This window comes from Wickerhamiella sorbophila, assembly GCF_002251995.1.
Source record: "Wickerhamiella sorbophila strain DS02 chromosome Unknown contig2, whole genome shotgun sequence".
Lineage (NCBI taxonomy): Eukaryota > Fungi > Ascomycota > Dipodascomycetes > Dipodascales > Trichomonascaceae > Wickerhamiella > Wickerhamiella sorbophila.
In genome coordinates, this window is record NW_020194005.1 from 2,280,738 (window position 1) to 2,293,301 (window position 12,564).

The 12,564-nt window shown below is 46.7% G+C and overlaps 7 protein-coding genes across 7 annotated transcripts; 2 read left to right on the top strand and 5 right to left on the bottom strand.

Moving 5' to 3' along the window:
• Positions 1–88: 88 nt before the first annotated feature.
• On the top strand, positions 89–4,249 carry B9G98_04570 (Negative regulator of mitosis; the record flags this gene model as incomplete). Its single annotated transcript, XM_024811127.1, has 1 exon — positions 89–4,249. The coding sequence occupies one exon, from the start codon at positions 89–91 to the stop codon at positions 4,247–4,249; it is 4,161 nt and encodes a 1,386-aa protein (XP_024666895.1).
• A 62-nt stretch (positions 4,250–4,311) lies between these two features.
• On the bottom strand, positions 4,312–5,613 carry B9G98_04571 (Phosphatidylserine decarboxylase proenzyme 1, mitochondrial; the record flags this gene model as incomplete). The annotated part of the gene is made up of 1 exon (XM_024811128.1): positions 4,312–5,613. One exon carries the CDS (start codon positions 5,611–5,613, stop codon positions 4,312–4,314), a length of 1,302 nt encoding a protein of 433 aa, XP_024666896.1.
• A 222-nt stretch (positions 5,614–5,835) lies between these two features.
• On the top strand, positions 5,836–6,732 carry B9G98_04572 (Deoxycytidylate deaminase; the record flags this gene model as incomplete). The annotated part of the gene is made up of 1 exon (XM_024811129.1): positions 5,836–6,732. The coding sequence occupies one exon, from the start codon at positions 5,836–5,838 to the stop codon at positions 6,730–6,732; it is 897 nt and encodes a 298-aa protein (XP_024666897.1).
• Positions 6,729–7,424, bottom strand: B9G98_04573 (putative hydrolase C21C3.09c; the record flags this gene model as incomplete). Its single annotated transcript, XM_024811130.1, has 1 exon — positions 6,729–7,424. One exon carries the CDS (start codon positions 7,422–7,424, stop codon positions 6,729–6,731), a length of 696 nt encoding a protein of 231 aa, XP_024666898.1.
• Positions 7,425–7,531: 107 nt separating this feature from the next.
• On the bottom strand, positions 7,532–9,445 carry B9G98_04574 (hypothetical protein; the record flags this gene model as incomplete). Its single annotated transcript, XM_024811131.1, has 1 exon — positions 7,532–9,445. One exon carries the CDS (start codon positions 9,443–9,445, stop codon positions 7,532–7,534), a length of 1,914 nt encoding a protein of 637 aa, XP_024666899.1.
• Positions 9,446–10,015: 570 nt separating this feature from the next.
• On the bottom strand, positions 10,016–11,134 carry B9G98_04575 (hypothetical protein; the record flags this gene model as incomplete). The annotated part of the gene is made up of 1 exon (XM_024811132.1): positions 10,016–11,134. One exon carries the CDS (start codon positions 11,132–11,134, stop codon positions 10,016–10,018), a length of 1,119 nt encoding a protein of 372 aa, XP_024666900.1.
• Positions 11,135–11,448: 314 nt separating this feature from the next.
• Positions 11,449–12,525, bottom strand: B9G98_04576 (Low-specificity L-threonine aldolase; the record flags this gene model as incomplete). Its single annotated transcript, XM_024811133.1, has 1 exon — positions 11,449–12,525. The coding sequence occupies one exon, from the start codon at positions 12,523–12,525 to the stop codon at positions 11,449–11,451; it is 1,077 nt and encodes a 358-aa protein (XP_024666901.1).
• Between the last annotated feature and the right edge of the window lie 39 nt (positions 12,526–12,564).

The window sequence follows — 12,564 nt, forward strand, 5'->3', positions numbered from 1 at the left end:
GATTTTGAATAATTTGACCATAAGGTATGAGGACCTCATTTTTGCCGGCCTTCCACCTCACTAAATTTGAATTTGTCACCTGCATCAGATGTTGCCAGATCCGAATTTACGCGCTGGCGCGTTGGTAATGGAAACCTCTGAAACGTTATTCGAGGGGCGCCAAATACATGTGGACAAGTCGGTGTGCACAATTAAAAATGCAGGTAGGGAAATTGCCAGAATTGAGGTTGAGGAAAAGAGCATTGATCACGCGCTGTTTGTTTACTTTGGAGGAGTAAAAACCCTGGTCGTAATTGCTGGTGATATGCTTTATTCTTTGGGTAGAGGCGCAAGGCGATGTACAATGACTCTTCCATTCACACCGATAAACGCCTTGGTTTGCGAAAAGGGGCTGATTTTGGCCTCAAAAACAGCACTTTATCTCATGACGGATCCTTTGAAAGTGCTTGGTCTTGTTGTTCCTTCATCTACGTCCACAATCGGCCCAGACGAGCAGCCAATATATTTTGGAGACGAAAAATGTCATTTAGCTGTATTTAAGGACAAGGACTCAATCAAAATCTACCATATTAGATATTTGGCAAGACAACGCAAACGCGGTCAAATGAAATCTCGCTCAAAATCCAGGACAAGTTTCGATCAAATACTCAGTTCTAGTGGTTCTTTGAAACGTTCATCTAGTGCACGACTTTCGGAGAAGGCACTGCGGCTAAGAAGAAGTGATCGATTCAGTGATCGTATCAGTGATCGGCTCTCTCTGGCTGTTCTAACCGACGAATCCTCCCCCGTGGATATTGCATTTGAGGATTTTGAGTATGAAAAAGAAGCTTTGCTGAGTTTTGTTAACAGCGTCTCGGTAAGTGGTAGCGCGCTGCTCAGAGTTCACCCCCAAAGACTTCAGAGCTGGCTGAGTCTATCAATTTTGGACTACATGAACTCAATTCTCATCCACAGTATTTATTCTCGTGGAAATATTCTGGAGTCAACAGAACTTTTACCGAGAAAATCAGTTGTTCCTTTGGTCGGCTACAAAATAAAAAACCAAGATTACCCATTTTTAGCCTTCTTGACCGAAGGCTATGTAATGATCTGTTCTCCTTTTTTCAAGGGCCAAACGCACAAACCCCCTCTGCAAAATCAAGGAAGTATTTCAGATCTCCAGCCTCTTGGGCTCAAAAATGGTTTTAAGTATAAGAGCAATGGTAGCGAATGGGAGAACTTTCAATTGGTTGAGTTTTTGCATCCATTGATCGTCCAGTGTTTTGAACTACTAACACTCTCCACCGAACCTGAGATTTTAAGCCACCTAGTTCTTAATTTCGCGCTCAACTCTAGAGTCTTGGATCAATGGGAGGTGTTTGAATCTGTGATTGTTTCTTGTTTAGCGAACTTTTCCGATATGCCCTCCCAGCCTTGGCTAGCACTTGCGCAAAGAGTTCAAAAAACAAGTACTAAAACACTCACTGGCCCTGACACTATCATATATTTGCACCTTTTGCGCGAAGATATGATGCTCCGAGCTCGCGCAAGTGATAGTGTTCGCAAGCTTGGCCATCTGCTGAGCTGTTTGACAACCTGGGCTGGCTGGAGTTGGAGTGAGTACTATCGAGTCGACGCAAACTCTAAGGATTTGGAGGAATCAGTCAACTTAGATTTGGCTCAGGTACCTGGTCGGCTCCCAGTAATCTACGAGAGCTTCGTCTCCAACATTCAGCCACCGTTTATTCCATACCCTGATACGAGCCAGGCAAAAGATGTTTTCTACTATACAAATGTGTGCAAATCATTTTTCGAAATGCTCAGCGCTCAGAATACAACAGTTTCCAAAATGTTACAGCTTCTCAAAACCATTGATCTGACACCTTCGAAGCTGGAGACTTTTGCGGTCGGACCACGGTTCTGCATTATGGAAGTCCTTGGCTACATGCAGATTGAAGCAGGTGAAGCTGAATTTCGGTTACTCAATCGACGTGATTTAGAGGCCACATACGAGAGCACTCAGGTTAAAGTTGCGGAAACGTCGCAACTACATGATGACGATCATTTGAATATAACACGGCTTATATTTGATAAGGACCGCCGTTTTTACGAAGTTGCACATTTACTCCAGGTCAACAAAAGCCAGCAATGCGATCTTCTTCAACCGCCAGACTGCAGCGAACACGACTGGCTAGAAATGCAGCAAAATCTGGCCCATCTCGTTGCAATACGCACGCTTTCCGCATCTTTTGGATTGGCTGCGGTTTACTTTAGTTCCAAAGTACCCATCGTTTCTGAGAGATTAGAACTGTCCAAGCTTGACTTTGATATCTTTTTACGGGATCATGGCGTGAGTATTGTTTTCAGCCCCGAGAATCTTTCTTCAAGCACCCGTACTTGGGGGTACTTAGCCCATGGTGTTGCTACTGGACTGAGTATTTCGAAAGAGGCAAAAAATATCACCAGCCATTGGATTGTTTACAATAATTCTCAAGAAAATACATACCCTTCACAGCATGCTGGCTTTTTGCTGGGACTGGGGATAATGGGCCATTTGAAGACACTTGAAGAATGGCACATATATCATTATCTCGGAGAAAAAGATCCAATTATGAGCAACGCTCTATTAATGGGACTGGCTGCGTCAAGCATTGGAACAATGAACTCGAAACTTACCAAAGTCTTGAGTGTCCATATTTCCGCTCTTCTTCCTTTGGGCTCTAGCGATTTGAATGTCACGCCGAGTATTCAGACTGCAGCAATTATAGCGATGGGGTTACTTTATATGGAGACACAAAATCGACGTATGAGTGAAGTGATGCTTTCGGAACTTTGCTCTACCTCTACTGACCGACTAGAGATGTATCGAACCGCTTCTGGAATTTCCCTTGGACTCATGAACTTGGGAAAGGGAAAAGATCTTTGTGGTTTCTTTGATGTTGAGGTTGTTGAGGAGCTTCAAGCTGCGGCTGCGATACAATCCGATGCCAGACCATTGTCGCCCGTTCAGTTGTCACAAAGTGGCTCCGTCATGGCATTGATGTTGATGTTTTTGGGTACAAATGACGCGGCAGTAGCCAGTAGTCTTAACTGTCCTACTTCTGAGTTCTTAGCCAATTACACTCGACCTGATATTCTTTACACAAGAAGTATGGCGCGAAATCTAGTTCTTTTCGACAGCATACAACCAAGTAGAGAGTGGATCACGAAGCAGATCCCTCCTGCTATATACGTTGACCTTTCCGAGATACAGTACCACGATAGCGATTTCTTGCCCTTTTATAATATCTTGTGTGGTGTTCTCGTTTCGATTGGGATCAAATTTGCCGGCACGGGTGATGAAAGTGCGATCGATGTACTGCTGCACTACGTTGATGAGTTCAGAAGGCTTTCTCAGCTACCAGTAACATCTGTCGATGAGCGTATTTGTAAATTCGGTCTTACAAGTCTTCAGTCGAGACTTGTCATTTCTGTTTCTCTTGTAGCTGCTGGCCGAGGTACAGTTTCAGTATTACAGCGTCTGCGCCCATTGTTCGCGCCGATTACACCCGATACGACTTATGACGAGTATGTGGGAGTTTCTATGGCAATGGGGATCCTATTTTTGGGTGGTGGCCAATACAGTTTCAGTCGCAGTCCTCGCAGTATTGGTTGTCTCGCTATATCTTTGATGTCTTTAGCTGGAGCCGAAACTGAGGCAGCTGGTTGGGAGCATCTCAGATTTTTCTGGGCTTTTGCGACAGAAAAACGCTGCCTTATTGTTAGGGATGTTGAGACCCACGTGCCATTACAAGTCAATGTGGAGATAGTCGACCGTTCTGGGGGTTCAAACATGCTCGCTTCACCGTGCTTGTTGCCACCACTGGATACAATCGCTGATATCGCAATAAAAGACAAGATGCTTCTTCCAATTACGATCCACCTTTCAGACCCCAACAATGATTTGGCGCACAATGTTATGAAAACTAAAACTATTTTTATGCAAAAGGCCAAAACTGTGTCCTCAAGCTTGGCAGATAGACTTGCCTGGAGAAGCTCACCACAGGGATCAGAATCGATGGGTAATTTCCTTGACATTTTGGCATCCCAGAAAAATAAGAGGCCCGAGACTCTTTGGAACCTAAAGCTGTTACTCGTATTCGCAGAGAGCTGGCGGCCTGACGAGGAACTTCGCTGCATACCTCGACGCCGATTGGATAAGGTCAAAGTGCATCTGCGTCGGACAGCTGGGGCGAAATCAAATTTGTTCAACAGAAAAAGTGGGGTTTAGTCGTCTTATAAAGTTTCAGGCTATGTTGAATAACACCTGCGTATTTATTATAATTGATGCACTTAATTTTCCAACGAGCCCAGGGCTTGACCCATTTTGACCACATCACCAACGGCTACGTCGAACTGAAATTGAGCTGGGGCCTCAAATACAAGTACAACAGTGCTACCTAAGTGAAAGCCGCCCATTTCCTCGCCTTTTGTAAGCGGCACACCTCTCAGCAATGGCGAAGCGGACTCGTAAGTTGCTTCGAAACACGTCGCCGGCTTGGCCTTCGTCCGGGCACCATCCTGCTCGATCCACCGAGTATTTGTGCGCAGATATTTGTCAAAATTGATTTCAATGCTTCCCACATTGGTAGCACCGACTGGGGTCATGCTGAAAAAGCCGTAGCGCCAGCGTCCAAGCAAGGCAACTCGTTCGTTCAGACAAAACAGATTGGTCAATTTGGCTTGGAAGTAAGGTGCAACACTAAAAAGTTCACCAACATAATGGCGACGAATTTGCGACACCCAGTTAACGGGAGAATGGAAACGATGATAGTCACCAGGTGCCAGGTAGATAACGGCGTAATAAAGCTGCTTGTCGGTTGTCAGGTCGGGGAGCCACATATCAGCGTTGGCCATTTGGCCAAAAGTGGCCGAGCGAGCAGCCGCATCACCAAGCTGTTCTGTGGACTCGTTGTCAGTGGCTGCGCCATTACCGACAAAATCGTCTAGTGAGTAGGAAATACCATTCAGTTTAGCAAACTCCTCGTGACGATCAATAGATGTCTCTCCCATACGTTCAGCCTCTACTTTGCCTGAAAAGTGGTGTGGGGCAGCTTTGGAAACACCCAAAAGCGACTCCAAAGTATAAGTAACACCTTTTACTTGCTCAATTTTGTTCTCCACGAGACGGCCAAGCTGCAACACTTTACCATCGCTAGGAGAAACTACCAGGGAATCCGCGATCGGGCGAGCACCAGGTTCTAGCTCGCGGTAGAAAAACTCTCCGAGATTGCGGTACTTTGAAAGGTCCTTTTCTTTGATTTCATCAAGGTTGGCACCAAACATGTAGGCGTAGAATTTGAACCCAGGAGCCCTCATCCAGACAGGAAGCTCGATGTCATTGAAGCGACCCCAGGCACGGGAAATCGCGCGAAGAGGTAAATAAGAATATGCAGCAACCTGCCAGGATTTAGCCTGCTCCGTTTCGCCTGGCCTTGTCAGGTAAAGCCCAAGAGGGAGAGCGATTGTCACGGCCAGTAAAAGCCGACGAGTAGTCCGGCCTTTTTGACGACGAGCAGCAGCATTCGCGCGTGACGAAGCTGCCCTGTTGAAAATGCGCGTAGGATTAATCAATTGACGACGCAAGCGAACCATAGTTAGAAGGCCGGGAAACTTGACCGCTGAATAATAGCAGTTTTGATACCTCGGGATGCTTGAACTAGCGTGGTGGGAACGGGGTGTGGAAAGATAAAGAGGCATATAAAACTACTACATACTAGACTTCTTATCTTTTTCTCTCTTTTGAAAAAAAAAAATTAAACAAAAAAATGTCTCCGGACAACGTTCAAAGATCACTGCCCTTTAGCTAATCGCGTCATGCTTTTAGGAATTTCAGGCACTGTGGGTAGCGGTAGGCATGAGGCAGTAAACTATTTTGTGAGTAAGGGCTTCAAACTACTGCAATGCGATGGCTCTACGCAAAGTGTGGCGGATATTATAGATTGTGTGACACCTCGCTGGCGCGAGAACTTCGTGGTGCTGATCCACTCTCTTGAGCAGCTCATTGCTGCTGAGCGCCGGCCATTTTTTCTGCACCTCACGCTCGATGCTCCGCTGAGTCTCAGATTCGAACGGAGTGGATCAAAAGATCTCACGCAATTCGTTCAAGCGAGCGATAAGCGAGTTTTCCAAGAAGATGGGGCCAGGATCTTTTCCAGGGCACAAGTTGCCCTCATAAACGGCTTTGAAACGATCAACAAATTCGAGCATGCATTAGAAACCTTAGATATTGAGAATCCAACTCGTATGCGACCGGATTGGGACGCTTATTTCATGACAATTGCAGATTTGGCTGCTCAACGGTCTAACTGTATGAAGAGACGTGTCGGATGCGTAGTAGTTCGTGAATTCAGAGTGGTTTCTACTGGATACAATGGCACTCCACGTGGTGTTCCGAATTGCAACCAGGGGGGATGCAAGCGTTGCAACAGTGCGCAGAAATCGGGAGCGGGCCTGGACGCGTGCTTGTGTTTGCATGCAGAAGAGAACGCTCTTCTTGAAGCCGGACGTGATCGCCTGGGAGCGACTTCTGTTTTATACTGTAACACATGTCCTTGCCTCACATGCAGTATCAAGATTATCCAAAGTGGAATAACCGAAGTGATATATTCACAAAAGTATTCTATGGACGAGCAGACGGCTGCGGTTTTCAAGCAGGCAGGCATCCATTTGAGGCAATACCACCCTCCTCAGCAGGGCTTAGTGTCTGTTTAGGTTTCGCGGTACGTATAGGGACCTGGTTTCTCATCAACAGTGAACTTCATGCTGCTAATGACTTTACCGTCCACTTGCAGTTCAGCTTCCAAAACATCGCCTGGAACGATCTCACCCACACCTTTGGGTGTGCCGGTTAGAACCATATCACCATCCTGAAGCGTCATGACGGCAGAAATGTTTGCCAGGATCTGGGGAATGCGGAAAATCATTAGGGAGGTCGAATCAGCTTGACGGGTTTGACCATTGATCTTGAGTTGTAAAAAGACATTGTGAGGATCGGGCACTTCAGACTTGGGAATAAATGGACCAACTGGCAAGAATGTATCGAAACCTTTGGCAATGGTCCAAGGCATACCCTTGTTCTTGGCCTCGTCCTGGACGTTTCTGGCGGTCAAATCCAGCGCCAACGTATAGCCTTCAATAGCATCAATCGCCTGTTCCTCAGTGAACGAATCAAAGTCAAGATTCTTGAGCTCTTTGTTGAGAATGACTGCAAGTTCTAGCTCGTAGTGTAGCTTGACTCCCTGCGGCCGGAGAATCGGGCCCTGGCCAGGCTCCAGAATGGCCGAAGGCGGTTTCAGGAAATAAAATGGCCGGCTAGGAGGTTTATTTCCAAGTTCTTTGGCATGGTCAACGTAATTGCGCGCAATGCACAGAATCTTCCGTGTGCGAGAAGTAAAGTTCGACATTTCGTATCTACAAGTGAAAGATGACACATTTTCCCCGCAGTTTCACGCAGTGCATACGGGTGGTGAATAAAGATAATATTAACTAAATAATTAATACGAAGGCCAACTTATTGTTTGAAAAATGGCCGGACGTTCACCCGACTCGCTTTCCGTTTGAGCCAGTCGAGTCCTGCTTGTGCCCGTTTATACCCAGCTTCCGACGCTCTTGTAAAGCTTTCTCGCTTGCCATATTTATCTAGGAACCATTTGTGAGCTCTGGAAATTCCTTTGGAACTCCCGCCCCGCATATCGCCAACCCACTTCGATGCATGTGACCAGTCGCTTCTTGCGGTTTTCGAGAAAGATTTGCCGGTCTGTTGAATACTGTGCTTAATCTGTTGGCAGGATCTGTCAACATTTGCCCATACGGCCCCCTTGGCACTCTGCATCTTAACGATAAGATCGTCTCTCCACGCTTGTTTGGGGTGGGTCAACCACTCAATCTTGGGTGCAATGGCCTTATAAGCTTGGTTCAAATGATCCAGGCCGGTGCCGGTAGAGTGTCGTACGGAGCTCTGTACGGAACTCAAAAAAGGATTAACATGAGCCTCGAGAACATCAGAGAGAGATACATCAAAGTTTGCACATGAATCAGTAGGTGAAGGGGTTCCAAAATGTGCGGTAAAACCTGCAGAGTCACAAGTAAGAGTTTTTGAAACAACTTTCGCATGTTCCTGTTTATATTGACGAACTTTTTCTGAATGCTTTGCACGTGTTTCTAGATGCTTCACATACGCCCAAAAAGATCGGAATTGTGCAGATAGATACTCATAACTTAGGCGCACAGCTAAAGCGACAGAGACAGTAACAGCGTTGGTAGCAGAGACAGCCATATCGGTGACCAGACTTGTCTTCCTAATGAAGGTATTGAGTAAATCTGGTTCAAGTGCATGGCCCACTGAGGAGATGTTATTGTTAGTGTGGCCGAAACTAAAACACCCAGTCTTTACCGCTGAGCCGGCTGTGATCGACTGGTTCACCCCACAATCAGAATTGGTTAAGATCCAGGTTGATGGGTTGAAAAACCGAGCACATGGGTTACTGCTGAAAATCAAAAAGAACACAAGCGGGGATACAGCCAACAACAACACTATGGTCAAAAATGCGATAACTGATGTGGCGTATAGAGCAGCCATCACGCCAAGGGGATTCCAATAAGACAGAGAAACAACTCGTCCGCCTTTGCGTAGCAGTTGATCGGCGCTTATAGTCTCCAGTAAACTCACCGTGAAGGGCACGCGGTACAAACGACCATTGATTTCGACCTCAACCAAAGGACTACGCATAGATGCAGGAATCTGTGAGCATAAGTGAGCAGTTGGGTCCAATAAATAATCCGCGAGAGGGAGAATGATGGAGTCTGCTGGAGGGGGAACTTGGCCGCCAGCTACCAAACGACTAAACGCCTCAGTTGTGTCTTGAACGGCCTCATCACAGTAATAAAGAACGAAAACAGTATGCTCCACCCCATCGTAACCATCTTTGACCTCTGGTTGCTCGTAAAACGTGTTGTCAAAAGGATTATACCCAATTGGCTTCAAGGACGTAACCTCGCCATCTGCTACGGGAGCCCACCACCTCAACTTAGCATTCAGAGACTTAGGGAAAATAGATGCCAGCTCATCCAAAATTCGCATTGCCCTTTCTTTGGTTGGTGCACCAATTAAATTAATCGTCGTGTCTGCGATTTTGAACAGGTGCCCCTTCTTCAGAGCAAAGTTGACAACGTTAACATGCTCTGCAGATATCTTGGGGTAAGAACAGTTCTTTACCACGGTATTTACCATACCATCTAGTGTGATTCCACTCAAACGCATGGACGGTACATCTGTGAAAGGCATCGTAATGTCTGAAGCCTCACCAGGTCCAAAAACAACGCTATACCCATCGCTGCTGAACATATCCGATTGAGACTCCTCGTTTTCAGAGAAAAATGTATCGTCCAGACTCATACTGATTGACGACAATGAACTTGGATCCATTGAATTGCGAATTTGTCTGTAGCGATGATGATAAAATGGTGAGGAGCAGTTATCAATATAACCGCATTATGTCCGCGCCGCCACAGGGCTAGGGTGTCTCCATACCGCTACGGGCATTTGTATCCGATTTTAAGTACCTTAAGGGGGGATCAGGGGGTATAGAAGAGATGAATTCAAGCGGTTTAAGATAAAAAAAGCTTTGCAATGGCAACCTAGTCTATTCCGTTAACACAGTGTTAGATATATTCGAATTTTTCACCATCCAGGTTGGACTGAGACACCTAGCAACCAGTCTAAGTCGTTCAAAAGGGTGAGCTAGCAGATCAATTCTCAGTTGACATATTCTGCAATTCCAACTTTTACCACCCGGCTCTAAGCATCCGAATATAAACAGCGTCTTCGTTGCTTTTGGTGGCTCCTATGCCCAAACCCCACAAATGGGCCAATGAACCGCTATCACTTTAGGGCAAGGGTCAGTTAGGTTGCATGAATCCACCATGAGCTAGCACAGTTGGAGTGAAAATTATAAGGTAATGTTCAATTCATCTATCATTAATCAATATATAAAGTTCAAACCAGAGAGAACGACTCAGAAAGAGTGCTTGCAGTAGAGATGCTAAAACTGAGCTCTGGTGGTGTAGTATCATCTGCCCATTCAATATCTGAAACCGGTGGCATGTCGTTTTGCGAAGACGGAACATCCACGATGCGTCCTGTGGAGATTTCCTGATCTTGCATGAGTAAGTTGACACTTTCTGGGTTGGAGTTGGGGAAATGGACTCGGACTGTGCGGCCACCGTTCTCGACTGACAATGGAAGCACCCCTAGTTCAGATATCTGCTGAACGTCGCTAATCATCGTTCGCAACCTCTCAATCTGACGCTCTAAAGCTGTGACAATAGTCTGGGTCGTAACCCCATCAAGCTCAGCTTCATTTGGAAGCTCAACATTTGGAGCCATATCAAAGTCTACAGCAGCTGTGTTAGACTCAGTGCCAGGAACACTGGGGAAAACGAAAGCCTCCTGGCTAACCAGATTGTCCTCTTTTAGCCAAAGTCCAGACACAGCGCTGGAAACCGTCGGTGCAGCAGCACTTGGTAACTTGGCCAACTGTTCGAATTTCGCGGAAATAGTTTCGCGAGGTTTAGCGAACGACGAAATTGACCTCTCAGTGTTGAGCTTGATCAACGAAAATGGGCTCGACGACGTCTTGGCTGAAATTATCAGGCGAATGCCCCTTGGCGTGAATGTGTGCCGCGGGTGTGGCTTAACCTGTGGAGATGTTTGAACAAACAATCCAGCCAGCCAAACTGGAAGTGGCTTGGAGAAACCACGGCCAATACATGTCTTGAGAGTAGCAGATGAAGTTAACATCACATTGGAGTAGAACCCACCGCGGAAAAAATGCGCAAAGAAACGCTTCTGGATCTTGTTGAACTTCGCAGACCACGGGCAGTGATGGTGGCGCCTTGGACGGCGTGGATTCGAGTAAGAATGGAAGTAGGCCCTTTGCCAACAGCCGAATGGCGAGTGGCGAAAGCCTTTGCGGCCCCGGCCGCGTCGGTGGGCATAGGCGGGTTCCCAAGATGGTTCCAACCTCCTATCACGGAGGCGAGCAACTTCCGTAAGACCACGACGAGCGTATTCGGCCGCTCGCCGTAGTAGTTCCGCCAACTCTTTGATGGCCATTTGCCACTGAAAGTTGGGTTTCTGTGTACGTAAGCGAATTCTAATCACCGTTTACGCCGCCGATTGACCCTGCTGCCGATTTATGCGGGTGACTAAAACGGTCATCCACAGACGTCCCCTAAACACCAGATCGAGCGATGAAACGGTTGCGTTCAGTGCTGGTCGTCGTTGTGTAACAGTATTAGAGCCAGGATACTTTTATTGTACTTAATTGTAAGCCTAAGAATACTTAGCCCCGCGCTATACGACTTGCATAAATATGCGGGGTTTTTTTTCAAAACATGCAGCGAGCTGCCGCACATTATTCCGATCAACTACTTGCGGATGTACTGTGGACGAATATCATTGTATCCTGTAGGTGACTCGCCAACGCAGGCCTTTGCTGCTTCAATAATCTCATTAACCGCTTCATCTGTAGTCCAGTAGTGCAGCACAAGTCGTCCACGGAAGATTTTCAGACCGCGTTTGATGCATTCCTCCCGGAACTTCTCGATATTGATAGTCTGTTCATCGATCCAAACCATATTGGTTTCAACGGGAACTAGTAGCTCATATCCAAGTTTCAAAAGCTCAAGGCCAAGCCGCTTGGCCTGCTGGTGAGTCTTGGGCATGGTAGGCCACACCTTGTCAATAGCGACTAGGCATTGCGAGGTCAAGACACCAGATTGACGAATACCACCGCCTTGCTGTTTGCGGAACCATTCGGCCTTGGTGATGAAATCTTCGTCTCCCACCAGAACACTTCCCACTGAAGCGCACATACCTTTAGACATACAAAGTGACACACTGTCGAAATATTGACAGACGTCCTTTAGTGAACAGCCCAGCGCTGCGGTCACGTTCCACAACCTTGCACCGTCCAAGTGCATTTTGATATCATTCTCACGCGCCCATTCGGAAATTCGCTTAATCTCCTCAATTGGGAAGATCACTCCGGAGAGGGAATTTTCCAGCGAAATGACACGAGTTGGAGCAGTGTGAATGTCCGATCCCAAGATAACAGAGCGCTTGACATCTTCTAGAGTCAAGTAAAGATCATTGGAAGGTACCACGGGCGTCACCATTGCCTGGCTCAGGGTGGCTAGTCCTCCGGCCTCCGCTGAGTACACATGCCCACGGTGATCACAGAGAATGGAGTGAGGAGGCTGATGAAGGTGCGTGCGCAAACCAATTTGGTTGCTGAGCGTACCAGAGGTGCAAAACAACGCTGAGGATTTGCCAGTGAGCTCACAAATCTTTTTTTCGAACTTTTCGGTGGTAGGATCTTCGTGGAAAACCGAATCACCAAGCGCACAGACACGAGCAGCATCAAGCATTTCGGGCAAAGGAATAGTGATTGTGTCCGACCTAAAATCCTTAGCAACCTTTTTCATAGCAATATCAGCGCTCATACTTAAAAAACCAGTTTTGGATCTTTTAAACGTGTGCAA